Raw genomic sequence first — 22,142 nt, 5'->3', positions numbered from 1 at the left:
AATAATTGATGTCTCTAGGAAAATGGTTTAAGGAAGCTTCTTGTACTGTTCTTGGAACTTTTCTGTAAGTTTGAAAACTATGGCAAAATAAAAAGTTACACAAAATATATATCATTGAAAAGACACCCATAAAAATTATATTTAAAAAAAAAAGAGTAAAAAAAAAAAAAAAAAGAGTAACTTAGACAAATGAATTAAAATGAAGCACTCACATCCAACCAGAGCAAGAGTCAGCAAACTAAAGTCTGCAGGCCTATCCTGGCTGGATGTTTGTTTTTGTACAGTTTTCACATTTTTAGATGATTAGCCGGGGGGGGGGGGATCAAAAGAATATTTCACAATACATAAAGATTATATGAAATTCAAGTTTAACATCCATAAATTTTTTGGAACACAGCAATGTTCATTCATTTATGGATTGTCCTTTTGAGTTATACAATAACAGGCTTGAATGGCTGCAAGAGACAACATACAGCCCACAAAGCTTAAAATATTTATTGTCTGGCCCTTTACAGAAAGTTTCCCAATCCCTAAACTAGAATGATTAAGAAGGCTTCATGAAAGATATGGAGCCTCAGAGGTCCCTTTCTCTATGAGCAGGATTTAGATAAGCAGAGAGCCAGGATTATCCTATCCTAGCAACCTGTTATGTCCTTCCTACGGTGGTTTATTAAACATTGGGAGAATCTGATTTATGAAACTTCTAGATGACAGGCTATCAAGGTATCAAGTTTACTTAGAACAGTTTACCTTTGATCATCTTTTCCTAGAAGTCCTAGTATTCGCAAAAGCTGGATTTGTAACCATGGTGCTGGCACACTGTGGTAATTGAAATCTACTGGGAGCTTTCCTCCAACTACTTGCTTCAATATTGTTACAAAACTCCCTGTCAAGTCTTTATATCCAGATGAATTCTCCTATATCCAAAAAACAAAACAAAAAATGTTCTGTTAATGTCTTATCAAATATAAAATAGACCTGGTTGAAATGCCATACAGAATCTAACTTAGATTATATCTGTATGTTCACTTAGAAATTTCAGGTGCACATTTAATGAAACAGTACTCTAACCTAATTAGATTTCCTCCTTGATGAAACTGCTCTAGCTACCTGATCCAAATCTGAATCATTCCCCAAAAAACTTCCACCAATAGCTACCTGTACCCACACAGAGTCTTAATCACATTTCATAATTTCTTATAATTATATCTTATATAGAAATTTTACTAGCCAATATCAGCAATTAAATCAAAAAGGGGAATGAAAGGCACACTGATAAGGGGCATTATTTCTACTTTTGAAGAAGATCAAGGCCTGTTTGCAATCTCTGAACTTTGTTTGCAAAAGACTTCTCATGTAAAGGATCTGTGTTCTGGGTGGAAGAGCACACAGCAGTCAAGTCTACTCAAACATTCAAACCTCCCAGAATCAGTGCATCTGCCTTTTAAAAATTAATTAATCCTACAGTATTTAAACATACCTGTGTTTCTGAATGAGTGTGCTTTGATTATCTATCTGACTAATCTCTTGAACTGGGGAAATTACATACACATTCCTCAAAGTAAACATCAGATTCTTCATTGTAGTTTTTAATCTCATTATCAAGGACACCTTTTTGGAAGGGGAATAATAGCTCTTTCAAAGTTTAGTAAACATTAGAGGAAAAATAAGATTTAACATCAAATATCTATTTTATACCAATCTACTTTGGAGCACAATGCATAAAAATGAACACAATCTTCAATTCTGTAATTGTAAACTGAATTCAATAAATATGCCATTTTGTTTTATAATAGTCATCGAGTCTCTCACATATACATAAAACATACAAAGGTTTTCAGGCAATAGACTGAGGCTGAATTAGTATAAATCTATATCACCATTTAGAAAATTTTACCATACCATTCAACATTCCTTTAACATCCGACACAGTATCAATGTAAGGAGTCTACACTGTAGTCTATATACCTTGCACAACCCCCACTGGCTCTCCTTATTTCTAGAAGCTCATTAGACATCTCATGAAGTTGTATGAAAGAAAGTCACTGCTTTGGGCACCTGGGTGGCTCAGTTGGTTAAGTGTCTGACTTCAGTTCAGGTCACAATCTAGGAGTCCAAGAATCTGGCCCCACACACCAGGCCCTGAGTAGGGCTCCACGCCCACCAAGGAGTCTGCTTCTCCTTCTCCCTCTGTCCCTCCCCCTGCTCGTGCTCTCTCTCTCTCTCTCTCTCTGATATATAAATTATTTAATTTAAAAGAAAGTCACTGCTTGAAAAACAACAAATATGGATATTTCAATCACCTCCTATAACTACCATTTTTCCATGTGTCTTTAGTAACTCAAAAAGCTTAGTCATTTAAAAAAGAGACTAACTCTGTAATGTGCCTACAACTCATGCTATCAAACAACTTGCAAAAATTACTATTAAAAAGTCAGTAATAAAAACGTGAAATGTTAATTCAGCATTTTACTGAAAAATCTGAGTTTCCTTTTCATTCCATAATTACATTTTTTTTCATAACTATCTTTTTCTAATAGAAACTGCTCAGTATCTCCTGAAATTTCCAACTTACCTTAATCATCCTAAAGTATATGTGCAAAGAAGCAGCCATGACCCCAACATCTCTGTCACAAAGTGCTTTCCGAAACTTAATGTGAATATGCTGTACTTGATTAGGAGCAATGAGATAGAATTTATATAATGCCAGAACAGCTTTTCTTCGTATAATCTCCCTAAAGATAAAAAATAAAATCTAAACAAACCATCTGACTTGTCAGGCATTTAGTTTGAAAAGATTGTAGATGAAATGATTCCAAGATAGCAGCTATTACCTTAATCGAAAAAGAAAGAATTACTCATTTTTGTTCATTTCTTTATTCTAATCCACTAAACTATAAAAAGTGGTTATCTCCAGGAGGTAAGAGCTCAAGAGACTAAACACCCATGTTATACATTTCTGTAGTTACATAATTTTTGGTAACAAGCATGCATTTATTATTTTTGAAACCAGAACAATCAAGGAAAATAAACAAACTTTTTTTCTTTAACATATAATGTATTATTTGCCCCAGGGGTACAGGTCTGTGAATCATCAGGCTTACACATTTCACAGCACTCACCATAACTCATATCCTCCCCAATATGAATAAACTCTTTAATTCCCTAATTCCATTTTTTAATGCCCTCTAGAAATTGGGAAAGAATCAACAATTCTAATTTATAAAGGTAGTTCTAGCTACTAATATTAAAGTTTCTTTATTAATATTGGAAATCTCATTAATATTTTACTTTCTATTATTTTTTTTTCTACCATGGGCAAGCATATTCCAAATACTTTAGGGAGGCAGGGCAGCAGAAAGGGAGACTCACATTAAAAGATGTTACTCTTCCCCTTGCCCAACTCATGTTTCAAAAATGTCATTACAATGAAGAGGAAAGCAGGAACACCTGGGTGGCTCAGTGGGTTGAGCGTCTGCCTTCAGCTTAGGTCATGATCTTGGGGTCCTGGGATGAAGCCCCACATTGGACTCCCTGCTCAGTGGGAGCCTATCCCCCCCACCCTCTTCCTGCTCTTCCTTACACTCTCTTTCTCAAATAAGTAAAAACTTAAAAAAAAATGAAAAGGAAAGTATACACTAATCCTACACTTAATTTTTAACAGATAATGTCTAGCACACAAGAAGCAAAATAAGAAGTTGCTATCCTATATTTTATTATAATTTCCAAGGAAGTATATCCCTTGTTATTCTCACTCATGCCTCTTTCTAAATATATCATATTTGCAGGCTATGCTGGCAATGCTCATAACAGCAGCAAGTGTCACAAAAGTGAAGTATTTACTTTTGGGGTTCCTTCATAAGTATTTCTGTTACTTAAAATCATAGAATCTCAAAATTGAGATTATTCAATGCAATCCTATGTGTCCCACTCAAAAATACCTTTTAGAATATTCCTAACAAATGTCAAATTTAGCTTCTTTTAATTTCCATTAATAAGCAACTCACTACCTTCCTAGGCAAACTATGCCAGGACGGAAAATTCTTTTTCCAGAGAAAGCAAAAGCAGATTAACAACAGATTTGCCATCAATATCATTAATACTATGGTGCCTATAAACTACATCTCATTATATGTATTGCTATTAAGGGTTAACAAATATCAGTTCTGAGAGAGAATAGGTAAACGAGATGATGGAATACAAACACTCAACAGGCTCAGGAATCTGCAGGCCTGGCCCTTTGTGGTGGTACTAACAAAAGACATCAGGAGACCTGGATTGAGGCCAGAGGTCTGGCATGGTGAAATTCAAAAGTCAAGGCCAACCATCATCTTTGTGACATCCACTGGCCTACCTATAGCTCTGACCCATGTTCTTCTGTATGGAGTTAGGTATGGCCATAATGGCAGAAGCAGAGTTTCAAAAAGTCTAACTGGTGAAAGACAGGAGAGGCCAGGATTTGAAATTAGAGTACATGAGAAGCAATAAGGAAAAAATTCAGTTCTCAGAAGGACTGCACACAAAGGCTAAGTACTTAATTATCACAAAACAGTGGGGATAAGGGAAATTTACATAAAAATAATGCTCTGCTATGATCAGATCAACCAGTAATTATCTAAGAAAAACTGTATTTTATTTCCAGTAATTAATTGTCTATAGCCATCATTTGTTCTGAACACAGATCTACCATAAATAAAACATTAACAAAAAAAATTAAGAATGTACGTATAACTAAAATATTGTAATCACAAAAAAAAAAAAAAGGAAAAAGTGATTGCAAACTTTTTCCTAGCTCTAAAGGTTATGAAGTTATGGAACTTCATCAAGAACAGAACAAAAATAAAATAACAAAACAAAACAGGGGCGCCTGGGTGGCTCAGTCAGTTAAGCATCTGCCTGAGGCTCAGGTCATGATCCTGGAGTCCCAGGATTGAGTCCCACATCAGCCTCTCTGCTCATCGGACAGCCTGCTTCTCCCTCTCCCTGCTTGTATTCTCTTGCTCTCACTCTCATTCTCTCTTAGATAAATAAATAAAATCTTTAAAAAAAAATAATAACTTGTGAAAAAGTAAGTCAAACTGATAAGGAAAGTTAAGGAATCTTATAAGATAGGATTAGCAAAATACTGTAAGTTAAGGTTTATCTGGATACATTCTGCTATAAAACAGAATTTGAACACTACAGTTTTGCCATGAAAGCAACCTCAATACACTGAAGCTCTGTATTCATAGCACTTGAACTACTACCAGATTTTTTCCATTATGTCACTTTATCCTCAAAACAACTCCGTGAAAACTAACATGCTTCAACCAACCCCACATAGCCAAAGGAAAAAGAGGACCACTGCTGATTAGTGGTAGAACTGGGAGAAAAGCCATGGATTCCTGACACTAAACCTCACTGCCTCTCAGTTTAAATTTAGAAAGCTACCTGGCATTTTCTCGAACCCATGTAAAATGAAGGACGATGCTATTAGGGATTTTTGCATTATATCTGGCAATCAAAGGATATCCTCCACCCTGACAACATTAAGTTAAAGTTATAATAAAATTTTTAGTATAACTTTTTGTTTTGAAATATATAGTATAGAGAGATACCCCAAAATAATTTACTTACTTAGAATGCTGAAGTTTATCTTCAATTAATGGAAGAACAGCTGGAATCATTTCTCGAGGGAAAATCTGGCTGACGATAGTAAGAGCCATACATACTTCTACCAGGTTAGTGCTCTGCAAGTCCTGACGTAATGATTAAGCAAACAAAACATTCAGTGCAAATCTTGAAATTTAGGGTTAGTGAGTTCAACATTGCAATGGTCCTACATATATACAGTTTTCTACTAACTTTATAATTAATTTGTACATTCAGAACAGATCCTAGAGAAAAAGACAACAGCCAGAAAAGTGCATCTGACTAAAAGTCTAGAGATTTGCTTTCAAATGAAACCATAATAACAGCAGTAGGAGAATGTTTCACTTAACCCCTACAACTGGGTTAAGGTCTATTACTAGCCTCATTTTACAAACTCAGAAACTGATCTAAAAGATCTTTCTAGGGGCGCCTGGGTGGCTCAGTGGGTTAAAGCCCCTGCCTTCGGCTCAGGTCATGATCTCAGGGTCCTGGGATTGAGCCCTTGCATCAGGCTCTCTGCTCAGCGGGGAGCCGGCTTCCCCCTCTCTCTCTGCCTGCCTCTCTGCCTACTTGTGAACTCTGTCTGCAAATATATAAATAAAATCTTTAAAAAATAAATTAATAATTAATTTTTTTTAAAAAAAGATCTTTCTAAGCCCATTCTGTAAGCCTGGCTTCTTCTAAAAATATCTAATTCAATATGATTGAGGTAAAATGTCAGATACCTGGAAGACTAATTTAAGACTTCATATTTACCAACATATAATACAGTACCTTTACAACTGTATTCACAAGGAGAAGCAGCAGTTCATGATTTTCATGTAGGAATAAAGAAACAGCCAAATAACCTATAAAATTTGAGGGGGAAAGTCTCATTATTACCTAATAAAAATGAACTTTTCCCAAGAAATTAAACAAAGCAATAATATATTCAAAAATTTAAGAGTCAAAGATAACAGCTACAGGTTAACTATAAAGACAGATTGCAAAATATGAGGTTCAAAAACTTCAGGAAGATTTCAGATGTTCTTTATCCTGAAATCCTTCATAATTATGTATCACAGGATATACCTGAAACAGAAAAGAGGTCCTCTGTACTAACTTGAAGTCCTATAAATGACATAAGAAATACATCTTCTATCTTATGTGCATATCTCTACACAATCAATCAAAATATTTTCTATATTGTAATCAAACATACAACTGTTGAAAAACTAAAAGCTACTGTAGTTACTAGGGAGTTACTGGCTATTTGTTATTATTGAATGAGCCACCCACTACCATTGCATATGATGTAAATCATATATTAAGCCATAAACAATACCTTATTTTCTCAATATGAAGATACACTATTGAAGGAATAACAGTTGTAGAGGAAAGAAACACTGTCTACCACATTAAATGGAATCATTGAGTTAAGTAAGCGTTTTTATTTCAATATTAAAAAGGACATCTTACAATTGAGGACATACATTAATACTACGACAGATGGCATGTACATGGACTCTAGATACTCCATGTCACTTTCTTGTCACCCTTCATACTGATAAGCATTTGTTAGACAGTTACTATGGATCAGTACATTACAAGCCTCACCTCATTCAATCCTTACCACTCTATGAAGTATTATTATCCCCCAAAAGAATATGAGGCCCATAAAGGGTAACTGCACAAAGTCTATGGCTAGTACATGGTGGGGCCAGCACTCAAACCCAGTCAGTAGGAGTTAACTCATGTTTTAATCCCTCTGCTGTCCTGTCTCTCCACACAGTCTACACTGAGGCCCTATTCCCTGACTTCCATCCTCACTGTTTTCCATTCTTCTCAATTCTTTCAGTCCTCTCATTAGGGAGTCTAACTGTCCCCACCTTATCCACACACTGTGTGTGTGTCTGCTGGGAATCACGGGAAAGCTGTTAGAAACCACCTATTCTCATAACCAAGAAGTAGCAGCATGACAAAGAAAAAAGACTATAACCAGGGGCAAAAAAGAGATGAGAAAAACCTTAGAGAGCATTTAAAGAGATTAGATCTTACAGACTGCTGAGAACTCATGTGATCAGCCAAGATATCACCCACACCCAAGTCACCAATATCAAGGTATGAAAAGATGAACAAATTCAAAGACCATCTCAATAAAACCTTACTTTTATCTGTTACAAAGAATATCCTTAACTACTTTGACTCTCAGGAAATAGGGGAGAGAATATTTGGTGACTCAAAAGATGAAAAGGTTCCAGAAGAAAAGAATAATGACTATGATTATGGAATATGTTTAATATAAAAGTGTAACATATAGAATAAGAATACAAGCTTTGACTCATACATACTTGGGTTTACATTCAGGATCCATCCTTTATTAGCTATATGACCTGGGACAAGTGACTTAACCTTTCTAAGCCTCAGTTTTGTCCTATCTCCCAAGATAAAGCACCTAACATCATGTCTAATTTAATGTACTGAAATGTATTTTATTCAATTATATTTCTAAAAAAAATAAGAAGGTGTCTCCATCAAAGAAAGCAACAAAACTAGTCTTATACATCTCAGGAGAGCTGAAGAGGCAACAGCACCAGAGTGAAGACATATATAAGGTTTAAATGCTATCTTAGGGGTGCCTGGGTGGCTCAGTTGGTTAAGCAGTGCCTTCAGCTTAGATCATGATCTGGGAGTTCTGGGATCGAGACCCACATTGTGCTCCCAGCTCCCCAGGGAGTCTGCTTCTCCCTCTGATATTCTCCCCTCTCATGCTCGCTCTCACTGTCTCTCTCAAATAAATAAAAACTTTTAAATAAATAAATAAAGTTATCTTAAAAAAATAAATTTCTACTCATTAGCACACATAAAAAATGTCAATACCTATAGATAAATGTCCTTCCACATGGCAATAAAATATTTCCCTAAGACCATAAACCTCAATAAAAATGACTCTGAGGTCTCTGTTAAAATAAGTTTTCATAATTATACATAACACCTGTACAAGCTTATTCACTGCAACATTATTTACAAGAGGAAAAGATAAAAAATAACCCATATGTCTACCAACAGAGACCTGATGGAAAAAACTATGGCCTATCCATCCATCCAATGAAAATGATGCAACTGTATAGAAGAATGAAGATTTCAAAACAAGGTGTAGAATAATCTATACAGCCATGTTATCTTCTGCATAAGAGGGAGTGTTTGAGTATACCAGTGCATTTGCTTGTTTCACAAAAAGAAACAATGGAAAGATTAATCAGAAACTAATGAAAATGTTACCTATAGGAGTTAAGGAACAAACTGGGTAAGAGAGGTCAGAGATAAAAGTCAGACTTCTTTGATTATACCTTTTTATAAGGTCCTAACTTTTGAACAATTTTTAAAATAAAATTAAGTAGAAAATGAAAAAAATTATATGACCATCTAAGAAGCACAACATAGCAACAGCTGTACAAAATCACAGCACCAACCATTTCATATTGACTGCCTATTGTTTTCAAAATTTCCCTGCCTTTAGGGATCTTAGAATTAGTTCGAGAGCTAAAAACATTAATAAAACACTAATATATGAAAAGGCAACATCATAAGATAACAGATGGTAAAAGCCACCCAGGTGATCACAGAAGAGTAAAACTTGATTTGGAATACAAGAAGGGACAGACAGCATGCCAGGGGACATTCCCCTTGGAGGGAAGAATACAACAAATCTCAAAGAGTGGAGTGAGTTTCAATAAATAGAATACTGGGTGCACCTGGTCTTAGAATCTTCCCCAAAATATCTTTCTCCTCCACCCCATCATCTGACAGAGGTGAATGTAATTTGTGAAGAACACTGGTCCTTGAAAACATGACACTATCAACTGTTTTGAATAAAGAACATGTTGTACTCCTATAATACTGTCACATGTTTCCTTCTTGGATTCTGTTACACAGCTTAACCTACATGAGCAAAAGATTTAAGCCCTTATTTTAAAGGATATTTCCTAACAGCCCTAAACGTTGATTAAAAAGACAAAACTTTTTAAGAGATACCTCTAATCCTCACAGCTAACATTTATGAAACTAAGAACAGTATATTTTAAATTATTCAAGTCAATTTCAGTTTTTATTCTATAAGGAAACTTTTTTGATCATTGAACTGATGAGGTCAGGCAGAATTTAAAATCAGCTTTGCTGAGATATAATTTATACACAAGAAAATGCACTCATTTTTAAGTGTATGCCTTAATGAGTTTTGACAAATACAGTCATCCAACAATCACAAAATAGGTAATTTTTAATCTCCATAACCCCATAATGCTATGGATCAGTAAGAGTAATTTCACTTACAGATTTGAGTTTTTGAAGTGTTCTCTTTTAAAGCTTTGGAAATTACAAGGCAGTGTTCTAAAAACACCCTATATACTCACCATCATTGATTTTACCTAGTTCCTGGAACTTTAAGGGCAACATTAAGTATAAAAACCTTACACACATACATACCTACTCTTTTTTCTAAAAGGTTTCCTTGTTGTGCCAACTTGATTGCATGTATGTAGCCAAAGGAAGCATCATACCCAAGCATTTCACAATATATAAGTCTCACCATACATTCCTTCATCATTTTCTGCAAAACAAAATATCCAGTAACTGCATAAATAAATAGAATACTTTGATTTTAAGTCTTAAATTATGTTGCAATCATTTCACAGGGAGATCTCTTAATCCTGGCACTGAAGAAATAACATATATACATATTATAAATCCATAATCTGAAGTCAAACTTTATAAATATATGTTGCTCCAAAACTTAGCTTACCAACAGTTTTAGTAAAATTATTTTAACATTCTGTTAGTGGCAACATTATAAAATAAATCAACCACAGCTATTTCTTTTTTTTTTTTTAAGACTTATTTATTTATTTGAGAGAGCACGCACATGCACAAGCAGGGTGAGTGGCAGAGGGAGAGGGAGCAAGAGACTCTTAAGCAGGCTCCACACTCAGCACAGAGCCTGACACCAGGCTTGATCTCACAACCCCCAGATCACGACTGATCCAAAAACAAAAGTTGGACACTCAACTGATTGAGCCATCCAGGCACCCGAACTATAGCTCTTCCTAATTCTAGGTGTCCCTGTGTAAAATTTGGTTATAACATGAGACACATGATCTTCAGGCAAAATTTCACCCATGGTATTATGACTTGGCTTCTAGATTGGAGCACATGATTTTAATATTCCTTGCTGAATGAAAACATCCATAAAATTCCCTTAAGTTAGTAATAATTTATAAAGAAAATAATGTTTACATTTAAAAACCAAACTGCACCCAGACTTTCTTCAGAATTATTTTACTGTACATAATATGCAATAGTTTGTTTTACTGGCATTCTTTTTAAATAACTCTCAGTTATTAGGAACAGAAGGCATGATATCATTAATGCTACAGCCATTCCAACATTTAATTTTTTAACTGGGTCTTTCAGTATTTATAACACAAGCTAATAAGTTGTTTTAGGAGATTCTATAATTTGTTTTATTAGTATAATAATATTTACATTCTCAACATTTATAGCAAATTTTAATCATAAATAAAAAATATTAAATAAAATGTGCTTTAATATAAGTCCACAGCCCATTTTAATATCTAAAAATTAACTAGGTTAGTGTATTATACAAAATACTTAGAAAATAATAACAAGTATTTTTAAGTAAGGATAATAATATTTACTAATTCATATTTATATATGTATTTATATACATAGATATATAGATACATATCATATTTATATACATAAACATGAAGAGTTTTAAAAGAAACCAAAGGAAAATCCTTGGAAAATAAGATTTAATTCAGGTCACTTATGTTTAAAGTAATAACAATTAATTCATTAGTATATTAAGACTACTAAACACTGAAAAAAACAAGGTTAAAAGATACTGAAAGTTCCTCTTAAAAGGCTTTCACATCAATTAGGAGTGAAAGTATTCATCTAATCCATTAAGTTTCATCCCTGGTTTTGTAACTTTCTATAGCATACATTTTTATTCTCCTAGTTTATGAGAAGAAAGTCCATTCCCTACTGCAGAATTTTTTTTTTTACAATTTCTCTAACAAACTCTCATGGAACCTCTATCCAACCACCTCAGAGACAGACTACAAAGCATACCCAGAGGCACCTGGGTGGCTCAGTTGGTTAAGCATCCGACTCATAATTTTGGCTCAGGTTATGACCTCAGGGTCATGGAATGGAGCCTGCGTGGGACTCCATGCTGAGGGTGGAGCATGCTTGGGATTCCCTCTCTCCTCTCTCTACCCTTCCCGCATCATGCTTGCTCTCTCTCTAATTAAAAAAACAAAAACAAAAACAAAAAAGCATGCCCAGAGCTGGATAGCCATAATTATTATAAAATCTTCCATTCAAAATCTCTGGCTCCCTAAGTTCTACCTATTTATCTTATTTCTCCAGGTGTGTCAATTATAAAAATGGAAATCAAACAAAGTAAAAGGAGAGAAACCATTTCTGCTTAACATTTCTATCAAGTATCATGAATAAATACACAATGACTTCATACATATACACACATATACCTATCTACACACATACATATACATATATATACACACACATAAATATATCAGATTAACTATGCTGTGAGGTTCATTTGTCCAAATATTACTATGATGATAAAAGGAAATATACACATTCTCTTAAGCTATAAAAATGTTATTCATGTACATGATCATGTGTTCATGCAAAATATTCACCCTAATATTCTTATTAGAAGAGGGAGAATACTCACTAAATATTTGCTGAATAATGTTGCTTGGCAAAATCTCATATGAAACCACATGAAAATTGAAAGGAAAAAAAAAAACTTAGGTCTTAATGAAACTATGCAGGGACAGTGGCCTGCACAGTGGCTACTCATTAAATAGCTGCTAAAAAGGCTTTTTGAGAAATCAAGTTATATGGCTCAAGTTCTAAAATAACTGGAATTTGATTTCGCTGTTGTGCAATACAGTGTTTTAGAGCAAGAAAACCATTTTCTACCTCATTCACCTATATTCCAAGATGTAGAACAGCAAAATGAGAGATCTATAATATACCAATTCAGGACTGAAAATATTACTTTAAATAAATGATATAGCATAACATTTTCCCAGTACACAACATTAAAACAATAAGATCAGCACTGGGGTCCCACGAGTATTGCCACATTTATGTAATTATCATCATGCTGGCACTGAACTGGCATCAGTCAAGCAAGCCTTGCCCTGGTGCAGCCCGTAAATAATAAAGAGATAACTAACAAAGCTAAAATAAACAACTGTATGCCTGTAAACAAAACAAAACAAAACAAAAAAGCTTAAGCTGGTGTCTGACCTGCTACCATCCATAACTAATTGCGACTATGATAAATTAGATTTTAGCAACTGATCAATTAGATGCCACTACAGACTGCATAGTGGACCTGATTTCAAATATTAAATGTGCTGGCACTGACTATGCAAACTCACCAGTGTTGTTGTAGGAGCAGAAACAGTTGCTTTCAGACTACTCAGTTCCTGCTGGATTAGTTTCTCTTCCTCCTAAAAAAATGAAAGTATTTAAATGCACGAATAATGGTCTTTTCAAACTGTAGCAGTAGTTCTTAAAAGGAAAAATGTAACTTATAATGCTTTCAACAAAAAGTAAACGTTATTTTAAAGGACAGTTATAAAAATTACATGCTTAAGATTAGCCTAAACGCATTTCTCCAAACCCTCCCAATCATTCCTGGAAAGAATAATCCTCCGTTCCTTTTTCCTTCACTTAACTACTGTCCTCTCAAGGACAGATTAGCAGAAAACGTTTTGTTTTGTTTTCCTTTGTTTTGAATTCAAGGTGGAGAGAAAGAAGAAATTTTTCATGTACTGGTCCAGGATAAGGGTCTCATGACGAACCTTCCCTTTAAGAATAAAAAGTCCTGGGGCCCAGCCGGCTCAGTCAGTGGAGCATCCAACTCTTCATCTTGGGGTTCTGAGTTTGAGCCCCACAATAGGTACAGAGATAAGAATAAAAAAAATCTTAATAAATAAAGTAAAAAGTCTTCATCGAATAGAAAAATAGGGTACGAAGGAAGAAACAGAAATAGGTCTTTTTCCCCTTAAGCTATACTCTTCCCTCTTCTTTTCTCACTATTCCTCACATCCTTTCCCTCAACTCCCATCTCTCTCTCTCTTTCTCATATACACAACAAATACATCAATGTGGTCACTTCTGCTGCCTGCATTGTATTTCATCTCCTTAGCACACTTGAATATTGGCCCCATTTTTGGCTAACATAATGCTATCTTTAAATTACACATTCAATCAGCAGATGTCCAGTAGGTAGCTTACTCAAGTACTACTCCTGAGGTACTGCCACATTTAGATACTCTATGTACAGTTCCAAACTGCAATTTAAGACCAAAAATATTTTTTTAATTTCACTCAGAATCTCACAGAAATGAGTAAAGGACAAAATATTAAGACAAACAATATTATGTCCATAAATAATGATTTCTGAATGTGAAGGAGAAATACAGCATCCAGTAGAGCATCATCTTATTTCAACTTTAAAAGAATGTTTTAGGAGCGCCTGGGTGGCTCAGTGGGTTAAAGCCTCTGCCTTCAGCTTGGGTCATGATTCCAGGGTCCTGGGATTGAACCCCGCATCAAGCTCTCTGCTCAGCAGGGAGTCTGCTTCTACCTCTCTCTCTCTATCTCTCTCCCTCTCTGCATACTTGTGATCTCTGTCTGCCAAATATATAAATAAAATCTTAAAAAAAAATGTTTTAAACCCCAAGGGCACTTTGAAGAAAATCCTTCTCTCTGGGGACTTATAAGTTATTGTATATTGCTTATACCTGTCTTAAGCCCAAGATGAAGGACCAATTCCTTGGGGAAAAGAAAATTTGTTTTACTCTCTTTCCTCCATGTCTAATACATAACCTCTTTCATAAATTAACTTTTGAGCAAATTATGACATAACAAAATAATCTTATAGATTGTTGAATCTTGGTTCAACTACCAAAGTTTGTGGAAACTTAATACCTTCTATTCTGACTAGTCATTTTCAAAGACCATCTGAGGCTGAGACAACAAACTTTTTATCTGGGGAGAATTAACGCTTTTTCTTTGTCCCCCCCCCCTTGTTACAACCTAAGAACCTCAAGCTCCCCAAAGACGATGAACAATAGGTTCAGATGGCAGGCTCTGTTCCGGCGTGTGAAAGAACTGGTGAGAGAGAACCTGTAAAGAAACTTTGTAGAAGGTAAGCGATGCTGACAATTCCACGGCACTAGGTATCTTCACTCGCTTGATGGCTCATCTAATCCTCGAAAGAACCTATGGAGTACGTTTTGGTACTTTTCCACTTCAACGTCCAGAAACACACAGAGACTCAAAGATTAGAGAGACCAGCCACAGATGATAATGACTCAGTGTCACGGCCAACTGTGGAAATTCGGCCTCCTAGCTGTCAGTCCGGGAAGGCAAGTGACGCTTCCAGACAGACGCGGGGACGCACTGACACACACGGAGTCCCTGAACCCCGCGGGAGGGCCGGCCCTGAGGCTCGCCGCCGGACTCGGGCCTCCCAGCGCGGGGGCCTTTCGCCGGCGCCCCTGACCTCCCGGCCCAGCGAGCACTTACGTGCTTGGAAGTTAGCGCGGTGATGCCGCGGACGAGGCCGCCCAGCCGCGAAGAGAAAGACGCCTTGACGCCCGCCGGCCCGCCAACCGACTGGTTCTGCAAAAAGAGTCCCGGCAGCGCCGTCAGCGTCTTCTCCACTATGTCGCTCATCGCCGCCGCCACCACCGCCCGCGATCCGGTCGCCGCCCGGCTTCATGCCCAGCCCCTGCCTAGCCGCCGGCCCGGCCTCCGTAGACACTTCCTGTTTGTTTGAAGAAGAAATCTTTATTCGCGTCGAGCGTGGACAAGGACAGTGTCGTTCTCGAGAGAGGCCGCGAGAGGGCGCGAGAGGCCGCGCGGAGAGGAGGCTAGCCCAGCTGGCGCGCGGAGGTTGACTTCCTAGGGAGGAATTGAAGGACCTGATGGTCCGATTTCGATGGCGACTCCGGGGTTTCCCTTTGCTTTTATCCGCCTCCGCGCCGCGCGAGACCGTATCTGGAGGCGCATGTTCCTGGCCCCATTCGGCCTCCGTTCCCAGGCTGCGGGACTGCGGGCCCTCCACCCACCTTCCTCCCCCACAGCCCGAGGACCGCCCTCGGCGCCACGCACGGCCCCGACCCTGAGGGAGCGGGGACGCTGCCGAAGGAGATCGCGCTGTGCTGCGCGCTTCCTCACGCCAGGGTGTCGCAACCACTGCCGCTTCCTAACCGCCTCTGTTCTCCGGGATTTGGGGACGTACTCGGGAAAGGGTGGGACGTGGTCGCGAAGCCCTCCCCACCCCCACACCCTGGCCGACTCCTGATCTGCGGCGGCGGTTTCGAGGTCACGCTCCCGAAGCAGCCCACCCGGCCCGGCAGACGAGGGTGGGTGTTGTGCCCTACCCGCTCCCAGAGCTCCGTTCTTTCTCCCTTCAGAGCTGATCACAGTGGCCCCTGCTTAAATACCTCATCTCCCTGTGGAGGGGATAGTTCACCTATTGCTGTTACCCCAGCTTCCACCTACAACAGAATCTGGTACAGTGGTTCTCACAATGCGGTCTGGTGACTTCTGAGGGTCTCTGCGACCCTTCCAGCGGATCCACGAAGTACAAATTCTATGTCCAATACTAAAATGTTTGCTGTTTTCACTCTCATCCTTTTGGGAGTATACAGAGAAGTTTTCAAGAGGATAGTTGACTAAAGAGCTTTGTTAGTGATGGAATGTGTGCTTGAGTACCCCTCTGTTTTCTAGAATGTTCCAAGGTTTAAGGTATAAACATGTGCGCTTTCAGAGATTAACTTAGTTTTTCCTTACTACTACTAGTGTGTTCTCACAAGCTATCCTCCCTTATACCTAGTCTCTGTAACCCCATCACTCCCCCAATAAATGGGTTTTTTGAAATCCCTAAACTGTCCTTGCACCCATGAAGAAACACAAGAAAAAAGTTCATTTTGTGGACTTGCTTTGCAAGAATAGTTTTTAATTTATTGAAAAAGTAAATGTTTAAATATTATTTTAAATTGTTATTCTTATAGAATTTAATATTTTATTCAAAGTAAACTTTGGTTTCTACCCTTTTTTAACTTTAGGTTCTTTCGTTGGCTTACGAAAGGGAGATTAGAAGAGTTGCTTTCTCAATCTTCCAACAGCTAAAGATGCTGAAAAATACGACATTGACCTTAGTATCAGAGGATTCTCTGACTCAGGTAAAGGGGAGAGTCTGGGTGAAACCGTACATAAGAAAGGAAAGGGAATTGAATATTTTAAAATGGTAGGACCTTTAAAACTCAGAGCTTTTTTGATACCACCCTTTGAACTAGAAATGAAAACCCCACTGAAGCATCTTACAGGTGAAATTATTGTGTTGCACTGGCTGCAAAAGGGCAAATGATAACTGAGAGACTAATAAAGCTTGTGTGTTTCTCAGGAAATGACTGCTGGATTAAAAAAAAATCAAAGAAATCATCTTTGGAAAGAAAGTAGCCAAGCTACTTTCCAAGGATGCAGTAGCTCACCAAATTAGAAATTTAGTTGCAATTGTAAAGACTGAGATAACATCTGATCTGCAGAATTATATTGCCTTGAAGATGGACTGAAAAATTACATAAACATAGATGTAAGCTAGGCTTGTTGCTTTGCTTGTATCTATCCAGTGTCAGTACTAATACTTGAAGATCTCTTATATAAATGCTTGGCAATAAACACAGGTAGTGCTGAAATAGAGCATTGACCAATTTTGGGGGGGGAGCTAAGAGCAATATTTATTGAGCACTTTATACATGCCAGTCATTGTTATAAGCACTTTCAGTGTATTAACTCATTTGATCCTTACCATACCCTATGAGGTAGGAGATCTTATTTGCACTTTATGAATGAGGAAACAGAAGTATAGGGTGAAGTAACTTGACCCAAAGTCACACAGCTACCCAGTATAGAGCCGCAATTCAAACCTGGTTATCTGGCTTCAGAACTCATGCTGTCAGGCATCCTATATTTCCTCTCTCTCAACCAGAAGTTTCTCCTGTATATAAGTTAAATAATGAAAAGAGTGTTGACATCATCCTGAGTGATGATGACCCTATTGACTCCTTCCACCCACACACTCCAAGGGAGTCAGTGTTTGCTTGCTTCGGTGAATGACAGGTAGTGTCAGGCCAGATAGACAGATAGAGGTGGAAGATGGAAGGCAGAAGAAGTGACCAATTTTTTAAAGTAAGTTTATCCTGGAACAATTGTGCTGATATTTGCACCAATGGTATAAAAGCAATACTGGGCAAAAGTGCTTGCACCTTGGCACAGATCAAGGCAGAGGCTGCAAATTGTATTCTTCACTACCATACACTCCCACTGGGGGAGGAGAAAAGCCAGTTTACCTTAGAATATCTTTGATAAAGCAATAAGAATTCTTAATTTTATTAAATCTCGACCTTTCAGTATATGCCTTTTAAGCACTGGGTGTGGCAAAATGGGAAGTACACATCAAGCAGTTCTGATGCACAACCAGGGTTCTTCAAGGAAAAGAATTTGAGGACTTGTTTGACTTGAAAGCTGAACCAGCCACTTTTCTTCATTTATTAACAAACAGAGCCTTTCTTGAAAGTGAACAGCAAGTCTGTCACTTTAAGGAAAATAATTGAATTTGTTGTCACTGATAAAATTTAAGCTTTCATGTGTAAATTACAATTTTGAAGAATGTGTTTCTACCACCAGGAGTTTGATAATTTCCCAATATGTAGGAACTGTTTTGATAAGATTGGATGTGATATTAATAGAATGTTATTTTTTATCATATATAATTAAATGTGTCAACATTAGGAAGACCTAAATAACTCAGTGAACCAAAATCTTCCAAATGATCAATGCATGATGTTATAAAATTAGGGAGTGGATGAAAGATCCATTTAAAGTGCATTCTAGCCCAATGATTTTAATGTAACCCAGTAAGAAAAGCTCACAGATATGTTTTCAAATTCCACGTTTTAACAAACCTTTAAGAAACTACTTCTTGTTGAGTTTTGGTGTTATACTAAAGAAGAATATCCGCAATTATTTGAAAAGGCTATAAAACTACTCGCTTTTGTCCCAAACTGCATATCTGTGTGAGACTAGATTTCTTTCATAAACATCAAACAAAATAACCTGTTGTCGGCTGATAATGGCTCCCAAGGATATATCCGCACTGTAAGCCTTGAAACCTGTGAATAGTGGAACTTGTGCTGATGGGACTGAGTTCATGATCTTGAGGTAAAGAGATTATCCTGTATTATCCCAGTGAGGTCTACAAGCCATCACAAATGTCCTTATAAAAAAGAAGCACCAGGAAATTAGCCAACACACACACACAAGAACAGTTGATGCAGAGATAGGAAGAGTTGGGAAGGAGGTAGCCGCAAATGAAGGAATGTTAGCAGTCACCAGAATTGGGAAGGGTCAAGGAGAGACGTTTCTTCTGGCGCCTCCAGAGGGAGCACTTCCCTGCCTGCACCTTGATTTTGGCCCAGTGAAACTTGATGTTGAACTTCTGGCCCCAGAACCGCAAAAGAACACATTTCTGTCGTTTTGAGCAGCCAAGTTTTGGTAATTTGTTATAGCAGCCCCAGGAAGCTAATACAATCCCCAAGACAACAGATCAAATAAAGAACCAGGCATGAGAATCCAGCTGTTTTATGTTAAGGCTGATAGTAAAGAGATTTGCAAAATTGTGAAACAGTGCCATTCCTCTCACTAATTTTTTTTGTTCTGAATATATAACTGTTTTTCATCTTTTTAATGTTATTAACATATGATGGGTCTGTTTTTTGCTATTTTAAAAATTAGTTAATACCTTAAATTTTCTGTTTTACTTTTCAATTTAGTAAATATATATACATATAACTCATATAAACAAAAGGTTTTGGAGGTTCCTGATAACTTTCAAACATGCTGAGGGGGTCCTAAGACCGAAAAGTTTGAAAACTATCTAGTACATAGTAGGTACTCAATTATTTATTGCAATAAGTATATGCATTATTCAGTCACATCAATTGATACATGAGTATAGGCCAATGAACAGCAAAAGACTTTAGGGGTAAAATGAATGGTTGCAAGAGAAATATACAGAAGAGTTCTTAGAAAAGAAAGAAATTTGGGAAAAGACAAAACTATCTCCAACTGACCCGATTGTGAAGAAGTTGGTGGAACAGCTTCCAGAGCTTTCTACCCAGTGAGTGACCCAGGCACAAAGATTGTTGAAGCCCCACCAATTTCTACCATTTCTCCTCTAGGTTCCATCTTGCAAAGCTAGAAGTTGGTAATAGAGGTAAGAAACAAATGTCAAAAGCCCAGAAGTAAAATACCTGGTTGGAAAATCTACAGAATTATATAGCAAGACTTGCTAAGATTTAGGATTATAGGATGTGGAAATTGGAAGAAATTTGGATGTTATCGACACATCCAATCACCTAATGATTGGATACGTAGGCTGTAGAAGCCACTTGACCAAGGTCACACAACCTTAGAGGTAGAACTGAAATTGCAGCCCTAAATCTAGACTTTGAGTTTAGAGCATTTTCCCCATACTTTCATGGATGGACAATGAAGAGGTTGCCTGTGGCTTCTTGTTCTGAGACTCTGGCTCCAAGTCCTGCCATGAAATGAAAGGGATATAGATGTTTTCTTTGAAGCTTGTAATTTTAGACTGTCCATTTTTTCTGTAAATATGGGCTCTCCTTTCTCCTTTTCCCATCTCCACCTTTATCCCAGGTAATTTCACTCAGAATGACAGGGATTGAACCTATTAAATTAAACCCTCTAGAAGTGGATTTCCTCTCTTCTTCCAGTCAGGGAAGAAGGTGGCTGAAAATAGGGCAGAGAAATGACTCAATACATTTTAAGAAAGTATGATGGTCCTAAGACTGCAGTGGGGCCAGCTATCTTATTCCTCATGAGAATATCAGCAGCCCCACCACTTTCCAAGCAGGACTGTCTCCTTGGAAATATATACAGATGTGTGAAAGGGTAATGTTTTTCTTCTGCACTTCCTCAGCTTCCTTTTTAAAAACTTTTATTTTGAATAGATGTCAAATTCTCTTCATTCAAATCTCAAACTGTACAAAAGGTTATGCTGAGAAAAATCTTCCTCTCTTCCACAGGAAGCTGTCCACTTCCCTTCCCTAGAAACAACTGCTACAATCTATTTCTTCAGAAATATATCATAGATAAATGTTAGCTTTCACTCCAAAAGTCTTACATTCTATCATGTGACCACAGAGAATTCAGCCTACTTCTTTCCAAGATCTATCTCTAGGGAATCATTTCTTCATAGAACATTTTCCCCAAAATTTTTGCCTTCATTTGATGGGACTATTAAAGACAGAAAACAGTTGTTCATGCTCACTTATTGCAAGATTGTCATGCTGTCCCAGGAATGTGTCTGGCAGCCACATGAAGGGGGAGTTCCAAGGACATACAAATATCCATGTCTCCAGATCTCACCTGTGTCCTCAGCCAAACTCTCCCCTAGGGTTCAGGGGAGCTGATGCTATTCTTATTCCTAAGTCCCTCAACTTCTAAACTCCAGTTAGCTTTCTTCATCCCTTTGCTCTTGAGTTTAGCATTTGGCCATGTTTTCCCTGCAAAGCTCTTGTCAGCTCTCACCAGTAATTCTGTCTCCCACTCCAGCTAATTTGCTTCCCTTTACCCCCTAATAACATGATGGTTAATATACCTCCAATTGCTTTCTTTCACCTGCCACCATCTCTGTGCTGTATTATTACAGAAATCTTCTAATTAGTCACCCACTATCACCAGTTTCTTCTCTTTTCAGTCAGCCTTTCAAAGAGCATTTTCTATCTCAGAAATCTGATCATGTTATTCTCGGTTCAAAATAGTCTGGTGGATAAATGCAAACTCCTTACCAGGGAAACATAGGCCTTGATAACTTTCCCATTGCCTGCCTCTCTAGCATTCTCTTCTACTAGGCTTAGGTTAGGATTTTTTGCTTTAGCAGTATCAAGCTGCCAACAGTTCTCTAAGTATGCCTATGCCATGCTTTTAACTCTCATGTTTTTGCACATGCTGACTGTCTGGCATATTCTTCCATTCTTAACTAAAAAATTTCTATTTATCCTTTAAACAGAAATCAGGCAGTCAGTTCCCCATGAAGCCTTCCCTGCCCCATGTTTGTACCTTATACAACTCCTACGAAAACTGGATTGAAATTATGTATTTATATGTCTCCCTTGTTAAAACCAAACCCTCAGGGGTAGGAGCATGTTTTTCTTATTCTCAATTCTAGCACAGAATCTATATTTGTTGTCATGGGAAAATATTCATGATACATTGATGTAAGTGAAGAAAACAGGTTATATAACATATGTATGAATGGACGTGCCTGGGTAGCTCAGTTGTTTCAACATCTGACCCTTGATTTC

At 37.4% G+C, this 22,142-nt stretch overlaps 1 protein-coding gene across 2 annotated transcripts in view; it reads right to left on the bottom strand.

Annotated features, from left to right (window-relative positions):
• The window catches only part of LOC111138820 (adaptor related protein complex 4 epsilon 1 subunit), a 58,876-nt gene extending 43,441 nt beyond the window's left edge, over positions 1–15,435 (bottom strand). For both annotated transcript variants that reach the window (XM_022490726.1, XM_022490732.1), the window contains exons 1-7: positions 15,274–15,435; positions 13,116–13,187; positions 10,096–10,219; positions 6,406–6,479; positions 5,617–5,738; positions 2,576–2,735; positions 751–917 (exon numbers count right to left, since the gene is read on the bottom strand). In XM_022490726.1, coding sequence (XP_022346434.1) covers positions 751–917; positions 2,576–2,735; positions 5,617–5,738; positions 6,406–6,479; positions 10,096–10,219; positions 13,116–13,187; positions 15,274–15,423 — 869 coding nt within the window. In that variant the 5' untranslated portion in view covers positions 15,424–15,435. The remainder of the gene's footprint in view (positions 1–750; positions 918–2,575; positions 2,736–5,616; positions 5,739–6,405; positions 6,480–10,095; positions 10,220–13,115; positions 13,188–15,273) is intronic.
• Between the last annotated feature and the right edge of the window lie 6,707 nt (positions 15,436–22,142).

Source organism: Enhydra lutris, unplaced genomic scaffold, assembly GCF_002288905.1.
Source record: "Enhydra lutris kenyoni isolate GAN:26980312 unplaced genomic scaffold, ASM228890v2 scaffoldscaffold4, whole genome shotgun sequence".
NCBI classification, from domain to species: Eukaryota; Metazoa; Chordata; class Mammalia; order Carnivora; family Mustelidae; genus Enhydra; species Enhydra lutris.
Note: the sequence above shows the minus strand (reverse complement) of the source record. Positions and strands in the feature narration are given on the sequence as shown.